The sequence below is a fragment of the Poeciliopsis prolifica genome, unplaced genomic scaffold (assembly GCF_027474105.1).
Source record: "Poeciliopsis prolifica strain line A6 unplaced genomic scaffold, Auburn_PproV2 SCAFFOLD062, whole genome shotgun sequence".
In the NCBI taxonomy this organism is placed as follows: domain Eukaryota; kingdom Metazoa; phylum Chordata; class Actinopteri; order Cyprinodontiformes; family Poeciliidae; genus Poeciliopsis; species Poeciliopsis prolifica.
Window position 1 is genome coordinate 911,596 of NW_026562437.1, and position 20,905 is coordinate 932,500.

At 37.4% G+C, this 20,905-nt stretch overlaps 2 protein-coding genes across 2 annotated transcripts in view; one reads left to right on the top strand and one right to left on the bottom strand.

The window, feature by feature from the left end:
- Positions 1–59: 59 nt before the first annotated feature.
- Positions 60–8,107, bottom strand: zgc:77880 (zf-DHHC domain-containing protein). Its single transcript, XM_055060833.1, has 9 exons — positions 7,949–8,107; positions 7,173–7,261; positions 6,651–6,724; positions 6,186–6,298; positions 6,027–6,088; positions 5,725–5,845; positions 5,570–5,642; positions 5,274–5,457; positions 60–4,763 (listed from the first exon to the last, which is right to left on the bottom strand). The coding sequence occupies exons 1-9, from the start codon at positions 8,071–8,073 to the stop codon at positions 4,672–4,674; spliced, it is 933 nt and encodes a 310-aa protein (XP_054916808.1). The 5' UTR covers positions 8,074–8,107; the 3' UTR covers positions 60–4,671.
- Positions 8,108–8,728: 621 nt separating this feature from the next.
- The window catches only part of stk26 (serine/threonine protein kinase 26), a 30,269-nt gene continuing 18,092 nt past the window's right edge, over positions 8,729–20,905 (top strand). The window contains exon 1 of the mRNA XM_055060832.1: positions 8,729–8,978. Within this exon, the coding sequence (XP_054916807.1) occupies positions 8,958–8,978 (21 nt within the window). The 5' untranslated portion in view covers positions 8,729–8,957. The remainder of the gene's footprint in view (positions 8,979–20,905) is intronic.

The window sequence follows — 20,905 nt, forward strand, 5'->3', positions numbered from 1 at the left end:
ATGTTACTTTCTGTATATTGAAATCAGCAGAATTTAAAGTATATAAACCAACGTGTAAGTAGATTAAAAGACATCGGTTTTATTTGGATTTTAACGAGCAGCATGTCAAGAAGAAAAAACAGTACACAGGTCACGGTTTCAAGATTGTAACAACATCTTAAAGCAAACAGTTCAGTTGTAAACTTGTTCATCAGGAAACCACAAGGTATCAAACGCAGTTTTCACTGGAAACTAACCGCTGCAGGAGAAACGTACAAACGCTGACCTTTACTTAGAAAAAGACATTCTGTCAGCTTCAAAACTACTTCCTCTAAACTGCACAGTCAGTTGTTTTCCACATAAAAACATTTTTTACTGGGTTTAATGTGTGGCAACAGTTGCAGATGAGACACTTTTGAGTTTGTTTAGGTTGAAAAAAACAAGTTTTATGAGCCAAAAGGCTGTTTGAGTGGCGGCTAACCGTTAGCTTCTGTTTGTGCAGACATTCCTTCATGTTAGGTGGAGTGCGCTTGTTTTGTTCACCTGTGTTGGATTTTTATCTTAATTAGTGGTTACACTGGAAAATCTAAATATTACAAGACAAAACTTATAAGTAACTTTTCAGCAAGAAATATGAACTTGTTTTAAGTCAATAATTCCTTAATATTGATTAGTTTTTCACTTATAAATGGTCTTGTTATATATGATCAGTATTGAGGAATTATTGACTTAAAACTACACTGGAAAAACAAACTCTCTTTGTTTAGTTTCTCGTTGAAATATCTCAATACACTTGAAATAAGATTTAAAAAAAAACTAACTTACAAATAACTTTTCAGCAGGAAATAGGAGCTTGTTTTAAGTGCACAAATTCAGAATAAATAATATTGTTCCACTGGCAGATTTTTCCCTCATTGATAAGTGAAATAATCTACCAGAATTTTTCCCATCAGTATCAAGAAATTAAAGTACATTTGAAATAAGACGAAACTAAAATATCTGCAGTATAAACTAGACCATTTATACTTGGTAAGACTTTGAGTTTTTGCAGTAATGGATCAAAACAAGCGCACCCTAATAAACTAAAATAAAAATGGAAAAACAGATCAACTGCATTTATCACAACCAAGGAAACCAGCACCCTGATAGCACACAGACACACACACAAAAACAAAAGCCTGAAGTATTTTCAGGTGCTTCACTAAAATAAATTCAAATTCAAATTCACCTTTCAAACCTTTTTACAAAACAATAATGTAAGAAATCATAATAAATATCTCAGAGATTCATTGACAATTCCCTTCATAAGGAGTCAGTATAAAAACCAGAACCAGAACCAGAACCGGACCAGGATTTACCGCAGTGGACAGAAGTTATGAGAAACCTGCAGAAATTGTCCAAAACCAACCATGTTGGGTTTGGACTGGATTCAGCTTCCGTCCAACTGAACCCAGAGAACTGCTGAGTCCAAACAAGCTCAGTTAAATGAGAAATTACTTTTAATTTCAACACTTTTTACATTTGAATCGTTTTGTTTTCCCGTTTCTCAAACGAATCAAACATTTAACCTCACTAAAGTTTCACTCAGCAGGACATAAAAAACCCTGAGAGGTAAAACTGAATCACTGCTGGAAAAAAAATAAACTTTTTATTTGTTTTTACTAATTGTTTGCAAACAATCAGTAATTTTTATCAACCAATTACAAAATGTTTGATAAACATTTCATTCATTTTAGCTTTGGAAAATGAATGGAAACATAGAAAATGTTATTTTTTTAAACCTATTTTCAGATAACTAATGTTAACTTGCTTTTTGTTTTTTAAGTTTTGCTTCATTTTTGTTCAGAACAACTTAAACTGAGGAATTGTTTCAGATCCAGTTTAGTGATCTGATTAATTTTTATTTTGTATTTTAACCAAATATCTGGTTTTACTCTGGCAGAATGAAACTGTAACTAATATTTTACAGTGCTTTAAAAAAAATAACCTGTTAGATTTTGAAACTCTGCAAGTTTCTCATAATTTCTTTACAATAAATTCACCACATTTTTACACCGAGTGGCGTGTTATTGGTGCAGAGGCTAATTAAAGTGATAAAATTAACATAATTCAATGAAAACATTTTTTTGTTACATTAGCAGCTCTTTTTGTGATGCTTTTTGTGACATAATTCATGAGCCAATAAAGCACCTGTGTGTCTGAACCCACAATTCAAAACTCCTATAAACACATTTTCATAAAAACACAAACGGGATGAAGTTGCCTTTGCGTCTTTGTTTGAAACGTTTTCATTTTCAGAACCATTTATTTCAGTTTTTAGGAGCCCTTTGTGATCTGCCACATTTTTCCAACACGATTACAAACATTGTCCTACTTTAACAGGACACTGGGCTTTAGTACTGAATGAATAATGACTGAATTGCTAACTGACGGCTAGCACCGCTTGGCTAGCTGCAAGTCCTTAATATGCATTTGTATAAAATGAACTTGTTTAAATAATATCCTATTTTTTGTCAGGTTTCCATCTTTGGTTTGCTTATTTGCACTGATACAGTTGAATTACTGGATATTTAAATGCTGTTTTTTAGCTAGAAATGCTATCTGAGATCTAAGACACTGATTAGCTTCTTCATGACATTTGAAACACAAACTCGCTACACCTAAATCTTTGGTTTAAGTCTAGAAATCTTAATAAAAGTTACAGAAACACTCGTTATTAACTTGGTGAATCAGTTCAAACTAAATTGAAGCTGAAACTGCAAGTTGCTGCCCTAAAAATGCTAATACACAAGAAAAAGAAGTTGACAAAATATTTTAGTCACTAGTTTTAGTCACATGAATTAACAATGTGAAGCATTTTGTGGGAATCGGGTAAAAAAGGAAAAGTGCAAATTAGAGAAGGGCTGAAAAAAGGAGCAGAACCCCAAAAGGACGAATTCTTTTCTCATAAACTCAGCGATTGTGTGGAAAGGCAACTTCATCCCTCACATAAAAGTAAACATTTATAATCTGGATTAGAAATGATGGATGTGTAAATAATGGTTTCTTCAGTTCCGTAACAGAAAACATCGAGTGAGCGTTTTCTGAGCAAAAGTCATAAAAAAATGTAAATAAAAGTAGAAAAAAAAAAGTTCTTCATGGATGTTGAATTGCACCTGTTTGTGTTTAGCATCAATTTAAATCTTTAAATATAGCATAAATATTGACTTATCATTAAATCATCTAAACTTGACAGATTAATCAATTTACTTACACAAAATTAAACGACTGAAATAAAAAAATCATACCAAATTTAACCTGCTAATTTCATTTAACGTAAATCATTTTTTGTCCACATTTATAGAAGCTTCCTGAGTTTTTGAGCTTGTAAAATTTCTCTATAGGGACCAAAAACCTTTGTGAGAAACAGCAGGGGGCGCTGCTGAGAAATTTAAAAAACATAAAACGGCTAAATAAGTCAATCATGTTGACGAAAAGTTTTCTGTTCGCTGATGTCAAAAAAAAAAAAATCAAACAAGAAAGGAATTAAATTAATTGAGAAAATCTTTTCCTTAGAGTTAAATTGAGCGCAAACTATTGAGTATTAAAGCGTCAGATTCCTGTTTTAAAAGGGAAATTAATTAATTTTCTGAAACTGAAGTATTTAGGCTTGTTTCTGTTGGACAGAAAAACACCTGAAACACCTGCAAACCAGTGATGGACGGATTGAGATTTATAATAAAATAATCATTAGAAATTATTTAATCACATGATAAATTTAAACAAACAAAACTAAACAAAAGTCTTCAGTCTGGGATTTTTAACTAGTTGCTTTTTTTGAGGAACAGTTTTCTTTACAGAAACTTCGAAAATCATTTTGTTTATTTATTAAAGTTTATTGATCTTTGAGAATATGTTATTGTATTATTATGCCGTTATTACCACTACATTATTTGAAAATTGTCTCAAAACAACAATAAAATTGTTTATTGTAATAACTTTGGAGACAATTTATTGTCCAGAAACATTTCTTATTGTGGCAGGAATACGGACCACCATTATTTAGAGATATTGTTATTGGAAAGTGTTTTTAAATATTTAATACCAAGTAGTAGTTTTGGTTGAGAAATTAGTGTTTTTTCTATTGATTTTTGCATGTTGTGATTTTTAAAAAGTAATGTACTGAAATATTAGTCGAAGTTTGAAACATTTGGTCCATCCCTGACGAAGACGCTGCATGAATTCTGCATGGTTACCGTTCAAACCAGAACAAAAGTCATTAAAAACGGGTCGATTCTCCCAGTTTCCAGAGAAATGCTGCTATAAATAGACACATAAAGATCTGAGGATTTGCTGGGCGTAAAACTTCGGGCCTCGAGAAGCTCAGTGGCGTTTCCTCGTCACAGGAATTCAGTAAAAAGTGTCTGAAGCTGAACCGCTTCTTTAGGTCCTGGAGGGTAAAATCGTTAGGACTCAGTGCGTCATTCATTCATTCATTCATTCATTCATTCATTCATTCATTCATTCATTCATTCATTCATTCATTCATTCATTCATTCATCATGTAAATGCAAACAGGCTCTGCTCAGTCATCCTTTCTTCATTTTCACCTCTCAGCTGAAAGATGAGACATCATTTTTAGGCAGCAAAGTCATTCCTTCCCACACAAACATCCGCTCCTCTGCCCACAGGCCAGAGGCCAGAGGTCGGAGGTCAGACGTCGTAGTCGGGCAGCGCGGAGTAGCTGATTCCTCCGGCCGATGGCGGGTTGGAGTGGAGTGGCAGCAGCCAGCAGAAAACCGAACCTGGACGAAGCGGGAAGCTGATGAGTCGGGAATGTCCTCAGGGATGGAAATCGATTAGAGTTTATTGATTGATTCTCACTGAGTCAGGAAATAAACTCTTTAATTCAAATATGATCAATTTGATTAAAGGAAAATTAAAACTTACTTAAACAGTAAGAGTCCCTCCTTCAAATGAACATTTTAACATGAAACGCACTTGTTAAAGCACAAGCAACGTAAATGTGCCGCGTTAGAAAATATGTTTTAGTTTCCTGAATATGAGAGTAAATGCTAAATTTAGAAGGAGAATTTTCATTAATCTGAGTGTCGCACTCAGATTAATGTAACAAACGTCACCAGGGACATTCATGGCTGCACCCGAGTCACCGCCGATGCTACGCAGCGTATCGAACACAATACAATCGTTAACTCTGAGGATGTTGGACGGATTTCCTCCTTTTATTGTGATTCAAATTCTGAACATTTTGCAGATGAGGCGTTTCAGTGAAGACGGAGACGATCGACACCCACCTCTACCGAAGACCTCCCTCAGCAGAGCCAGCTTGGGCTTGCGGGTGGCGTGCGGGATGTGATGGGGCGGCTGCTGCGAAGAGGCGGAGGACGGCGAGGAGGAAGACGAGGAGCTCCGGTCTCTGATCATCAGCCGGTTCTTCATCTGCTCGATGGGAGTCTCATCAGTGATGATGGAGATCAGCTGAGGGGAGACGACCAATTATTGATTATTCTGACCATTAATCAAATGGCATTTCCAGTTGGTAAGACTTTGTGTTTCTGGAGGTGCAGGAGCGGTTCAGAGTCGTTCCTACCTGATCGTAGAAGATGACCATGACGAACACCCCGAACAGAACCGACTCCACCAGCAGGATGAGGTAATGAGCTCTGTCCCACAGACAAGAGGAAACAGCGTGAACAGGAAGCTCCGACACCCAGAGGTGCGCCCCCTGCTGTCCACTGAACTCACATTATCAGATGTTTGCTCGGCGACTCCTCTCCCTCTTTGTCGGCGTCGCCTTCCCTCTCGTTACGGATCCGCCACACCCAGGCCCACGCCACCAGAACCATGGAGTACAGGCTGGCGACGCCTGCATGCACACAAATGAAAACGCAAGACTCAGCCAGGTCTGTGCTGGGACCCAGTTCAGGTCCAGTAAACCAGGCAGGTTGGTTTGTCTGGTTTTTATTGGTAAAAGTGACTGAAGGTGGAAGAACTGCTGGGTTTTTTATCACAGTGAATATGGAGAAGAGATTTCTGTAGCGACTCACCGGTGTAGAAGAGAAACTGGATGAAATATTTCTGGTTCAACTCCCCGACACAATTATTGATCCTGAAAAATGGAGGAAGAGGAAGATGAAGAAGACAAGAGAAAAAAATAAATGGATGGACGGACAGACGGATGGATGGACGGACGTGTGCGGACTCACCAGGGACAGTGGTGGTCCATGCGGCGGATGCACCTCTGGCAAACCCTGCAGTGATGCGCTCTGGGAGGTCTGTAGGTCTCGCAGCGGCTGCACACCGTCCAGCCCTCACAGCCCTGACAACAACAACCACCAGAGGCTCATGGAGGTTCTGCAGAACCGACCGAGTCGGACCGGGTCTCTCAACTCACCAGCATGGACCGGTTCCATGTGTCTGACTTGGTTCCGCCCCAAGTCAGACACATGGTCTCACGCTTAGCGTCGACTTTGATTTTACTTCGACCAGCAGCTGAAATATTTTAGCTTCAGTAAATTTTTACCAAACAGAACCATCAGGATCCAATTAGAATTTAAGAAAACGGCACATTTTCAACATTAAAGAAGCTAAAACAAGAAAATAATTCCACTTGATCAAATTCAGCCATCAGAATTTCCTTCACTGTTGAACAGAGATGGTGAGAAACCGACCCGTTCGTTCATCCGAGACGACTGAGATCGCAGGTCTGAGAAGTCCAAGGCCGTGTCCGGGAGCGGCACCATGCCTGGAGACACGGACACGAAACACAAAACGCAGAGACAGATTGCTATATTTTCCTTAAAAGTTACTTGTGAGTTAGGTTTGTTTTATTTTAAGTGTACTAATATATTTCCATTAGAAAACTTGGTGAAATGGTGTGTTTTTGCAGTGTTGTCTAAAATAAATACTTTTCATGTTATATTTTACTTGTGCATCGCTCAGCTCTAAGTTATATTAACGTTTTAATTGATCATTTGCTTTACCTGGAATGCAAATCTAAATCTATCTAAAGAACTACAAATCTAAAGAACTACAAAACCCGAGTCACCAGGGACATTCCCTGGTGACTCTCTATGAGTTTAATGTCAGCTGTTTAACGTTAAATAAAGTTTGCATGCATGATTACTGAGACCAAGCATTGCAACAGTCACTCTGAGTGTCTGTAGCTGAAGTGTTAAGTGACTCTGACCGACCGGGATCTGAGAAGACGGCTTTGGAGTGGCAGGCCAGCAGCAGCAGCAGGATCAGGTTGAACAAGGATCCATGCAGCATTCCCCACACGCTGCCAGAGAGACAGGAGAAAATGCAGTCAGTGTCTCTGAAAACAAACATTTACTATTCCACAGCTGATGCATTGAATAAACAATGTGCGGTTCAATCTTTTAAATGTTTTTGTTCACTTAAAACCAGCTTTTTATGTGCATTGGAAATGAAATAAAGCGTTTCTATAGTGTCTGATTTCCTAGACGGGGTCAAATGATCACATGTAAAGAAAAAGGGAACTGAAAACAGCATGATGTTTTTTTGTTTACCTTTTTTTTGTTTTTAACCAACACTTCAATATGTCCAACAAACTGCATCAGAAACAAGTTTAAACTTCAGTCAAACTGTTTTAAAACTATCTTTTCTTTTTCATAGTCAGAAGTTTTTGTTGATCTATAAAAATACAAACAGGATGACACCAACTGTCAACCTGCTAACCCGGTTAGCAAACATGCTAATGTTGTTGTTTTTCAGCCTCGAAGGATTTCTCAGATTTTAATTATTACAAATATCTATCTTAAATTCACCCACTCGCTGATATTTGTGATTAAAAGTGACAAATATATAAATAAACGACCGTTTTCGGAGTAGACTCGAGATGCTGTCAGACCTGTTTGCTAAATGAATGGAGAGGCAGCGAGCAGAAACAGGCGCCATGTCGGCTGATTTAAACGGTTTAAACGGGATTAAAACTTCCATTACTGACCTGTCGGCATAGGCAGGGACGAGAACATACTGTATGACCACATAGTCCGCGTAAAACACGCTGAAATAAGTTAAAACCAGGCAAATAACACCGCAGGGATCTCTTCTACAGCGTAAAAACGCCATCTTTCCGCCGGGCCCCGCCCCCTTCTGGACGTTTTCCGATTACGTCAGCACGAAAACTTGCCGGTGCATTCGCGGGCCGTAGGAAATTAGAATATCAGCTGGGTTTACCTGTTCTATTAAATTTTTGTCTCGTAACATACTGTCATATTCCATCAAATATGTGCAAAAATATTTTTGAAAAGTCACAAACTGCAGCTTTAAATGAAATTACACTGCAAAAGCACAAAATCTTATTAAGTTTTTGTGTCTACTTCAAAGTGCAAATAGCTTAGTACACTTAATATAAGACAAAACAAAGCTACAAATAACTTTTCAGCAATTAATAAGAGTTTTTTAAGTCAATAATTCCTTCACATTTCATTTAAATCAAAATTACTTGGTAAGAGTTTTTTTGCAGTGTATCATCCATTTTATATCTAATAAGCATACAAAAATCATAAATATACATTAATAATTAAGTATTGTTAATGATTCTTTTGACCATCTGAAATATTTCACAGTGAAAAACAAATGATAAACGCGCTTTCTCAGCCAGATGGGAGCCAGCAGATGGAGGCTGCAGACTGAACTTTCTGTCGCTCCTCCCTCAGAAAGGTTCGTCCTCCTCCTCGTTTGTTTGCTCAACAGCATTTTTTTCCCTCCTCACTGTGTCACTCTTTGAGTTTTGGGAGTTTGTCCGCCTCACTCTGCTGCCAAACAAACCTGTCTGCGAGTCGGAAACATTTCCTGGCCTCGAAGTCAAACCGGTTCCCCCGTTTCAGAGGGAACTTTGTGGAGTAAAAACCCGACGAAGAGAAGAGAAAGAATAAGAAACCAGGAGCTGAAAGGAGAAAGAAAGGCAGAAAGCAAGACAGCAGAGGAGCCAGGAAGAGGTCGAAGTAACTATGGACGTCCCTGGTATGCAGGTAAGTCTAAAGGTGGAGAGAAGCGTTTATTCATTTTGGGCTCATTTTTGCTTTGTAGAAGTTTGTTTTGTGGGTTTGGACGAGGAAAAAGAAGCAGTTTGGTAACAAGGAAGAAGGGATTGTGCAACTAGAGGCCGTTTCCACCTGAAAACAGAACCTGTATTCAAATAAACCTTCCAGCCTCCACACCCAGTGGGAACAGAAAGGTTTCCATTCATACATGTCCTTTATGCTCTGCCTCGGCTCTATAGTTGGCATCATTCACATAACTGACTGAGTTTCTCCATAGAGACAGTTTTGATGTTTATACTGACTTGGTTGTCCTCTTTAACTGGTTGTCCTAATGTAACTCTGAGCCTCAACATTTGGTGTTGCAGTGACTTGTGTGTGCTCGCTTCTTTAAATAAAACCAAATGTTGCCTTCAATGGCTTTTAATTTGGCTTCTAAGCTCCCTCTTAAGGTTTAAGTCTGAACTTTTCTCCATTTTAGCTGCATTTACACTAATTCACAACAAAAGTTGTCACATTATACTGGACTGGACCAACATAGACCAAATTACCTTGTTTAGCCCAGAAATTACAGTCCGATTCATATTCAAATCTAAATATAAACAGTTCTGCATCCAGTCGTGGTTCAGTATAAATACTCAATCTTTGAATGTTAATTTGTAAACAATTTGTCAAAGAAAACAAGCAGATTGTATTAAATCTTTGCGTTGAGTCTTGTATTCAAGCACAGGGGGACAGTGGAAAGGAACAACGGTTTAAATTGTTAGAGTTTCTCCAGAATAATCTCTACCAACATTATAAGGCTAAGATCTTTGCTGACTGATGTGGACCAAAAGAATGAACTCTGGTGGGTAACCAGAGACCAATCCAAAAGCTGGAAGCAGTCTAAAGCGCAGGGCATTCTGGGTAAATGCAACCAAAAAAAGCGTCAGAGACTCGTGTTTTATTTTCTTAATGAAAAACATAAAAGTAATCATACAACCGCTAAAATTTGATACTATCCCATTTTTGTTTACATTTTGTGAACAGGGAAGTTGCACTAATGTCTTCTTCAGTGGTTTTTGTGTCGTTCCCTGTAGAAGTTAGTGGTGCAGCGCCCCCACAGGCGAGGAGGGGAACAGGTTTTTCAGTTAGTTTGGTTCGTTTGTCTCTGTGCAGCGTGAAAGTGAACCGCAACATCTGAAAATGTAGCAAAAGTTACAATTTTGGTCCCAATGGAACCGAATCTACTGGACTATGAAGTAAATTCACCTTCAGAGGTTTTGAAATCATAACTTTTTAAAACTTGACTGGAAACTGTTCCAAAACAGATTTTATTTTATAATATTATCATGTTGATAATACTGTTAAAGCTCCCCAGTGAGTCTTGCTTGGTGCTCTTGGTTGGACCTTGCTTGATGGACTTTGCTCCGTCTCCGCCTGAATATTTTACGTCCCACCAATCATTTTCTTATAGGAACCTGTAATCTGAACTTTAGTTATCCATTATCCCTGTGTTCATAGTTTCAACCCGTAATCGTGTTAAAATGACTTCATGACAGTTTGATATTTGTTGACGACATTTCCATGGTGACCACTTGGGATATTAATAGCTCAGCTTCTGAATCTGCTGCATGATCTGGGTTAAAGATAAGACGCTGGGTGTGTCTGAGGGGAGGAAACCCAGTTTCTTCATGTTTATTTTCTGCATTGTTACATGTTTTTATTGGACCTTCTTGGGTTTTATTGTTCTCAGTATCTTTATCCAGTGTATAAGATCGCAGAATGTTTTCTAGGACATAGATCAGTGGTGCCAAAAGTACTACTCTCTTAAGCAGAAGTACAGATATTTGTATTAAGAAATACTCTTGTAAAAGTAAAAGAAAGAGTACACGTTTTCATTTGTACTCTAGTACAAAAAGTAATTTTCACCTTCAAGAATACAAAATGACTTAAAGTACTGTAAAAATATTTTCTTTTGCTCGGAACATGCTCTGTGTTTGTGTAGATTTATAAAACATTACTTCTGCGATTTAGTTTTTCTTCATCAGGGTAATTTAACTTGCACACAACACGGTGCATTCACCACTAAACACAGAACTATCAGTGGAATTTATTCCTTTTAAGAAGGATTTTTATTTAAATAAGGCTGCATATGGTAAACGTGTTGCATCTCTGGATGTGCTCCCCTGTTGTTTGCGATGTTACTCGTGTTGATGTGTCCATCCGTGCTGTGTTTCATACCCCAGTGTGTTCTTCTTCTGTTTTGCTATGGTTGCATTGTTTTTTTTTTAATTAACGAACCATATCTGAAAATGTAACGAGTAGAAAGTACAAATATTTCTCTTAAGATGTAGGGAGTAAAAGTAAAAAGTTGTCAGAAAGGAAAAAATACTGGAGTAAAGTTCAGATACCTGGAAAATCTGCTTTTAATTTGTATTTTACAACTGTGCATGTGGGCGTTTCTGCCAGTAAGAAGGGATGGGAGTTATTACAAGCCTCCTGTGTCGCCTCCTGTTTGGCCGGCTTTCAGGTGTGTCTACCTGTGGGACCTGCTCGTGCCGTCTGCTCTGTTTGTTCCAGGTGGGTGGGTCGGATGTGCTGTCAACATGCACCTGACACCCGGCAGCTGCTGCAGCGTCAACGCCTGCACAGCAACTCATTTCCCTACCAGGAAGAGCAGCCATGCCTGCTGCTGTGTGAAATTAAGTGCCATTAGTCGTTTTTCTTTGTGTTTTCACTCAGATGTACAATGATTGTTTTTGCTTTGCTTCTTTATAAATGCAATAAGGATGTTTTAAGTTATCTGAAAGACACTGAAGCCAACACCTACATAAGCAAAGAGTCTCCGCAATAAATATTTTATCTGAGCAATCGTTGACGTTCAGAAGCGTTTCTTTCAGGATGTAACTCGTTCTTATCATAATAGCAGTCAGTTTTTATAGACCACATCTGGAGCTTGTTACGCATGAACAGGCTGCGGCAGGAGAGTGGAAAAGATGACAAAATGTTAAACTATATGAACACATAAAGCTTAATAGTGAAGGTCACATATTTTACTTTTTTACACAGTAGTAGGAAAATACTTTCTGCAATCAAAATCAGTTTGTTGTGGCATTGATGAGCTACATTCAATATTCTTTTAAGAAAATTGTAATGTATTATTGCAGGGCTTAAAAGATGAATCAATCAATCAACTTTATTTGCAAAGTCCATTTTAAAAAGCAATTCAAAGTGATTTACATTATAAAACCCCAAAAATAAAAAGTCTTGTCATTGAGAAACCAGTAAGAAACATTACATTTAGTGACTTTTTAATCGATTAATCGTTAACTGGAGCATAGACACTGACTGTTTACTTGAAGAACAACGAGAGACTTTGTAATAAATTTATTTTGGATATTTAAAATCTCTTCCAGTTCTTGTGTTAAAAATTGATTAGAATTATAACTTTATAGGTCTTTGAGAATGTCTTTTTTTGCATTATTATGCCATTATTACCAATATATGACTTGAAAATGGCCTAAAAGCAACAACAGTATTGTTTATCGCAATAACTTCTGGAACAGTTTATCGTCCAACAAAATTGGTTATCAAGGCAGATTATCCAATTATTTGGATAAAAAATACATTCTACATATTTTAATTTAACCACTTAAACATTTTTATGCAATATTAGAGATATATTAAAAAATATAAATAAATAATTCAGTTCTTTTTTTTAAGAAATAAGGAAATAAGCATTTCACTGCTTAAAATGCGTTTATCATTTAGTATGTCAGCAAATGGCCCTTTTTCCAGGCTCTTTACTAGAGTTAATGATTAATCGATTACTAAATTAGTTGACGATGATTTAAAAAATTGACTAATCGCGATGAAACCAACTAATCGCTTCAGTCCTAAACAAGTTACGAAAATCCATTGTAACAATGAGACAGTGGAAGACTGATCCGCTGCTTTTCTTGCTCCAAGAAAATCTGGATGCTGTAAAAAACAAGAAAGGTGTCCTGTGAGGCGGCTCATACCACCAGACGGCTGAAAGCTCGAGTTGCTTGTTTATGAGGTTTATGGTGATGCCATCATGAACGTTTTCAAACTGTGGATTACAAATGAGGTGTTTCAGGTCTGGCTGGATCAGTTTCTTCTCTGGAACAGATTAAATTCCTTACTTGTTGTTTGTGGTTTGCAGTTTTTAAACGTTTTATCGCAACCAGAACAAACGGAGTGCAATCAAAGACAAACATAGAAAGGATAAACTTTATAAGTTATTTTCATTTAATGGGACACTAATGTTTTGCATGAAGGAGTATAAGTAAAGGTTTTTAGTTATTGATTAATCTGTTTTTCTGATGATTAATCAGATGTTTTAAAAATTAGCATATTCTGCAGTTTTTTCCTATTTAAAATACTAGAAATATCTCAAAGATGCAAAGCAGCAACCAAATAATTCAATTTTTTTTCAAACAAAAAAAAAATACATTTACTTTCTAAAATGTCTAAAATTACTCTTTGGGATGAATCTGCAGTTAACAAATCATTCTAACATCCTTTTAGAAAGATTTGTTTGATTCATTTTTGGATTCATTTATTAATAACTGGGTAGAAAAAGGTAATTAATAGGAGATTTCTGTTACATAATTTAAACCAGGTGGAGCTAAAACTATACTTGAGGAGTTGTTGGCAGACAAAGTAAGTTTTTCAACTGAAATACTATATATATATATATTTTAACAGTTTTGACTCAACTGCTGCTTTGACTGCATTGTCGATTCAGCAGCTGGCCTTTTCTTTGAGTCTGTATACTCCAGTTGACGGTTATTTGATTGCTGAATTAGTTGACGACTATTTAAACTTTTGATTAATCACGATTAATCGTTTCAGCCCCTTTGGAATTACATCAATCAAACCTGTCTCTCAATTGCAGCTTTTTTGCACTGGTGTTTTTAATCACTGCTTCGCACTGAGAGGCAATATGTTTTAAAAAACAGATCATTTCCCTGATGCTTTGCTGAGGCAACAGGGAACTCTGATGTTTATTTGCCGTTATTGATGCTGTTCCCTGTGTTTCTCTTCCCTTTTTTTCCAAGAACATTACATAATGCAGAAAAAATAGCTTGATGTAATTTGATAAAGGGTGACATTATTGCACAAGTTTTCCATCTGACTCCATTACTTCTAGTGCATTTATGGTCTGTTATCAATAGCTTTATTGTTGGACTGTAACATTTGCTGCCTCCAGTCACACATCGTTTCTCCTTTGCTCTTCAGATGCTGTGACTGAATTTTCCTCTCTGAAACTTAAACTCAAACATTTACATAAGCTAAAGTTAAAATGACTTGTTACTGTTGACCTTTTTGAGAAGAAATTGTGTTGATTTCGTCCTGAATAGAACGGTTTTCAGCTATTACCTCGTCCTGGAAGATGTTGCACATCAAGACGGCTTACATGTCACTGCTTCCTGTCGCTGTGAAATAGGCAAAAACAAAATACCATCTTCATGCTTCAGCACTTTTTCTTGATTGTCTAGTCAAACTGTCAGGTTGAGTGAAAAAGTGGTGCTTCGGTCTGCTGGAAGTGAAACTACCGCAGAGCTGCAGGTTGTGCAGGGCGCTAACAGGAAGCATGACTGTTAGCTGTTAGCTGCAGGCTTTGAAACCTTAACTATTCAGCTGATTTGATGCAGAGTGATGATGAGATTGTGTTGCTGATTGATGAAATGCTGGCAGGAATCCCAGTGATTTGGCTCTTTGGAGTAATTTTATCTATGTCATTGGAGCAGTTAGCGGAGTTTCCTGTTTTTAGTTTCTTTTGTGTCTTTGCTTGGGTGTTGCCTCATTCTAGCATGAGATCCTGATTGCATGTTGACAAAGTTTCCCAAAATTTGCATTAAAAATATAACTGATTTTACATAAAAAGATAACAAAAGGGTGGCACATTTTTCACTGCTATTCACTTTTTAGTTATTTTTTTAAATATAAGTATGATCTTTGCTTCAGAAGGCTGAGGGTAAAATTTAAAAATCCCTTATACAAAAGATTTTTTTATAAAAATCAAAAATACAATAAGGTTTGATTGTGATTGTTTGTGGTGCTTTTTTGTTTTATTTACTTCAGCATTCTGTTTAATTTGTATGAAAAGGTTAAAATGACCTAAATAAAATAAAAAATATCTGTATCTGCTGTATAACAACAGCTGCTGTGATGAAACGTCTGACGTGCACAAGATGTAAATTAGTCCTGCAGAATATAGATATTTTCAGTCATTACAGGATCATTGTGTGCAACACTGCAGTTACAAAAGACTACAGACTCAACATTTGGTAGAAAACTCTATTTTAATTGTCATACATTCACACTTTGTATACAAATCATATGTTTAGTCAGATGTGTGATGTCTAACTGAACTTAATGCCTCAATTTGAGTTCAGCACCAGAATTAATGCTCAGTTTATTTATATGGTTTTGCATAGTTATATTTTTCTGTAACCACCTTTAATCTAAACAAGGCTGCAAAGAATGTGTTTTTTATAATCATTTTTTTTTAAAGTTACCACACAATCATGACTGTTTTACGTCACTGATCTCAGTGTTCAGTTATTACGTTAAGAACCATCTGACCTGTTTGTTTCATCTGTTCCTGCTTCCTCTGTAAATTTGTGTCTGTCACACGTAATGTTGTTAAAGTCAGTCTGCAACTTTGTGCTTGGAAACAACAACAGGTTGTGTTGGAGACACAGGAAATGTCATGCAGCTTGTTTTGGTATCTTGCAGAACATTTCCGATTAACGCCAGAAAAGATTTAAATAAATGCTCCTTATTGCACACAAGCGTCTGTCTTGTATTTTATGGAGAAAAATCACAAGTTAATTCAGATTCATCAATTTGCCTTTTTCTTGTTTATGAAGGTTTAACTTTTGGGAACTCTAGACTTTGTTTTCTTCAATGGACTCCTTGGATTTCTGGAGTTCAGAGCGATGTCAGCCATCTTGTTTTACAATCACGATTTACAGCTTGTTTTTATTTGGACTTTGAATTCAGATCTGCTTCCAGGAGGAATGATTGGAATGAAACCCACTTTGTGAAAATAGTTGTTGTTGTTTTTAATTTCTTTACATAAAAATGGAAGCAGGAAATTAAGATCTGAATTTAAATATAGTAAATCTTACTTTTAAGCCACGTCACAGAGCCCTATAGGATCTTTATTCAACATTTATCATAACATCTTTCCAATATCTTATTTTACTTTGTGTCTTTCAAAGCTATCCTGACCTGTTCAATTGTATTTTTATTGATTTTCAGAAATATATTGATACGGTACAAGTAGGTCTGTCACGATAATACATTTTGCTGGATGATAAATTGTCCCAGATAAATGACAATATTGTTGTTTTGAGACCATTTTCAGGAAATGTGAGGTTTTATTTGAGGTTAATGTGTTTGTCGGCTGTTTGAGCGGCATTGGGAAGAGGAAAGCCGGCCTGTGTTAACATGGCCGTAGAGAACATGAAGCTGTTGATTTGCTCTCTCTTGACTCTCCACGATTTGGACTTGATGTTCCGACCCCACTTGATAAAGCTTCAGTGAAGCTCCAGGAGGGGATCAGCTCTTTGGTTTCTGCCGGGTTTTCCCGCGCTCTTATACCCAGAACCCGATATTCACAATCCGGCCCGATTCTGAGCCACTGAGCCACTAACCGCAGGCTGAGAGCGACTTCAGGACCTGATCAAAAACCAGGGAGTGTTCTTCTCTCCTCACACACATAATCACAGGCTCCACCAAACCCAAACTCTAAAGGGAGCAGAGTTTTCTGACTTCCTGGGTGAGAAATTATCAGCAGCTGCCGGCAAGTTTTGATTATGGTGGGTGAGTCAGTTTTTCTGTGGGCTGAATCAGACGCTGGGGAACCATTTTTAGACTCTTCAGTTCTCCCAGTTTAAAGTAGAACCACATGACGGCACAAGTAGCTGCTGTGTTGGACGGAGGAGCAGCAACTCCGCTGGGAGTTTGATCCTGAACCCAAACTGTAGGTTCTGTCGTCCTCACAGCCTTCGGGATTACAGCTGGACGGTTAAGCAGTCGGAATAATAAATAATAAATCACTTGGTCATGATTGAGTTGAATAGTTTTGTTTGTTGTATGTTTTTAAATGCACAAACAAAAGTTTCTTAAGAGTTTTATGGTGTTTTCACACCTGATAGTGAAATCAGTTTAATTGGGGACCAAAATTGCAACTTTTTTTTTTTTTTTTTTTACATTTGTACCAAATAAGTCAAACTTTTTAAAGAAGCTGTTCCCTTCCTCGCCTGTGGTGGCGCTACAAAAAGAAAACTCAGAAGAAGAAACTCCCTTCTTCACAAAATGTAAACAAAGATGGATTTTAGAGGTTGTAGGATTTATTTTATGTTTCTGGTGAAAGAAAATAAGTCACAAAACAAGTTTGTTTTGGTTGTATTTACCCATAATGCAGTGCGCTGCAGTGCACTTCCTGCTTTTGGAGTCATCTTGGCGTTCACATTTACATGGGAACCACCAGAATTCACCTTAATTGAACTTAGACCTCAGTATATAGATGGACCAGAGTTGGATGTTTAGGGTTTGATTCTGCATTCATGGCTCCCCCACACAAAACAAACGTTTTAGAAATGCAGTAAACGGCTGAATGCACCCTAAAAGTGTTTTTAGTCTGATGCCTTCCAAGCGTGTGCACAGGTAAACATTATGACATGTTTACCTGTCATAATGTGTCACGTGGAGGCTTTGAAGCAGAGACTACTCAAACAGAGAAGGAGTTTTACAAGTCAGCCAGCAGACTATTATTGTTCATATTGTCTGGTCTGACTTCTGCTTTTCAGTCTGAATTAGTAAACCGTCTGTTTGTCTCCAAACATGTGAACCAAGACGTCTGGCACATGTTTCAAATGCAACATGTGGTGCTTAAGATTCAACACTGAGGTGAATGGCAAAATGTTTTGGATTTGCATGAACCAGAACTGCACTTTTCTTCTTTAAGTGTTATAATTTCACATATTTAGAGTAAAAACTTACACTTTTTCACTGATTATTTAATATAAAAGCTTACTTTCATTGACTTTAAACCAATAAGCAGATGAAATCCAGTACTAACCCCAACAGCCTTGGCGTCTTATATCCAAACGGCCACCAAGCAGATATTTAGCTCAGTGTTTTGAATAAGTTACTGACGAATTCCTTCTTGAATGAATAAAATCTTTTGTTTTGGGAAGTTCGTCATGTAGGATGACTCGGCACACCATGTCATGAAGCCAAAGTGACAGGAAGCGTTGAAGGCCAGTGAGGTTTTCACATGATGCCGCTCCGCAAAGGTCATTTTTCTGAGCGCTCTGTTTGGATTTCCTCTTTTAGCAGCTGTGGCCTCTGACCCCCGACGCACACAGAGCTTTTTGTGCAGATATTTGAACGGTGGTGAAAACGTGGGTCTTTCTCTCTCCGTTTCTCTCCGGTAGGAATGGTTTCCCCAGGAGCTTGGTGTTTGATGGGCCGGGCAGAGTTCACCGACCTCTGAAACCGACTTTCAGCTGTAAATCTTTCATCTCTACTTTCGCACTTCTTCTGTTTTCATACCTGGACAAACAGCTTTGTTTGACACTGATGTTTAAATAAGTAAAGTAGCTTTGAGGATTATTAGAGCCTTGTCAAACAAGAATCGCATCATCCAAACCAGCAGAGAGCCAAAATCCTCAATTTGAAACGATCCAGTGTCCAAAAAACCACCATAATATTCAATAATTTATTGAAATAAAGTTTTTGTAGAAAATTAAAAAATATTTACAACCATTCTTGTTGGATATCTTCCTATTATTAGACACCCCTAAATTATCTTTAATTCAGTATCATTTTGGTTCCTTCAAATCTCTTCTGTCAAATTATTGGAAAGCAGAGTTGGCATTTGAAATATTATAAACCAATTTTGAAACAAATCACCAAATTTGATTGGCAGTTTTTGAAATAACCATCAAACCCCGAAAGGATTATTCCTTTTGCTGTTTGTTTTTTTCTAATTTTGGTTTCACAAGAGCTCATAATAAATCATTAGATATGAAAATACGATTCAATCACGCTACTTTATGTAACGGGTGTTGGCGTCATCTGTGTTTAGAGACTGTTGTGCAACAAGGATTGCATCAGTGATTGACTCGTGTAACTATTAATCATTCTGATTAATAACTTATTAATGAATCTATTAATAGAGCTGAAGTTTCTCTTGGTCACAAAAAAGTCAAGGAGCCACCAGAGAATCACTTGTCAAATATTTCAGTTTCTGCATTAATCTCAGTAAAAATAATCAGATTCGCATTTTATCCAACTTGTATGTTGTTGACGTGAGACATGCATCATAATTCTGCACCAGAAGAAGCCAGACTAGACGTACACAATGTTGCAGTTAATGCTCAACAAAACTCTGTCGCTATTAGTGTCACCTTGTTAAGATTTGTAACAATATTTTCAGTTGCTGAAAAAACTGAATTGATCCCTAGACAACATCACGTGTCAGATTAAGTCAGTACCTCAAATGAGCATGCAAATAAAAACCAGATCAAGTCCTGCCTTGTGAGCTTGGCTGTTTTTGTTTCATTAAGCATTCATAGGATTCCTTAACATTAGTCAGTGAACTGCTTCCTGTTGAAGCCTGTAGAAGAAGCTGAGCCATTTGGTGGTGAATTCAGGTTGAGGTAGAACGGCTCTAATTGCTGAAGCGTTCTGCCAGTGAGCAGCAATACCTGGCGTTCCTTTGACGTGGTGCCTGGAGTTCTGCCAGATAGTTCAGATCCGACGTATCGGGTCAGAGGATCTTTTTCCTGATGACATGAGGGTTGACAGTACTGACACCGTGTGAGCCTAATAAGTAAGCTATTATACTTCCTTGAACAGGTTGGTCTGTGGGCGAATCAAAACATGTTCAATATTTTCTTTTTGTGCAAGATTAATCTTAGATGATGAAATTAGTTCTGCCGATTTTGAGCTTTTTTCAGAATGAGCTGTTTTAGGGCCACTTGAAATCCAAATAAGCTGCTACTGGCCACACCGCTCAATTCAACTTCACACTCACATGTGAGAATTATGCAGTTATACAACTGTACATCTTTGAAAAGCAAAAGTGGAACCTCCTGCACATCCAACAAAAATGCAGAAAGTTGTTTCTGGAAGGTAAGTTATCAAGAAAACTCATCATTTCCAGCAGCCATTGTACTGCAGTAAAAACCAGCTAACCAAATATGTTGGAACTCAGCTTGGGTTGCTAGGTGACGGGTGGAATGCCACTGGGGTTGCTAGGCAACGGGAAGTGCCTGCTTGTAGAAACACCAAAAAAGCATTAATTTCTTGCCAAAAAAAAACTAGTTTTTTTTTGTTTGTTTTTTTGGGTGTTATTTTCTGAAGTAATGGAGACCCAAATGGAAGTTCAATAAGTGTGAATTTTGCATAAGTGATCCCCCTTATAAAGCCTGAATGGGTTTTTCTGGAAATTTCTCTGCAGATCTACCAAGACTTGGTCACATTTCTATAAAATAACGTATTAATGTTCAGCCCTCTACACTCTCAACACTACCCACTAAGTCCCTGTAAAACTCAAACATTTCTAACTGCTCAGGGTCAACTTCAATACTCGCAATAAAACAGGCCATCAAGGAGAACGACAGATGTTCGCCAGTATTTACTGGTCCACGTCGCATTAGTACCAGTAAACCGACTACCTGCCAATTTACAGTAAACTCTGTTTGAGTATCACATCTGAGAAACTTGTTTGCTAAAATGTGAGCTTTGTTTTTAAATCTGGGACTTAAATGACTGACATCTGTTGTTGTTGTTGATGCTGAATGTCTGAGTGATAAAATGTCGTTAAAATTCCCAGACTGGGAGTCTGACCAGACCTGCAGTGAAACTTTAACTGGAACCGAGGAAGA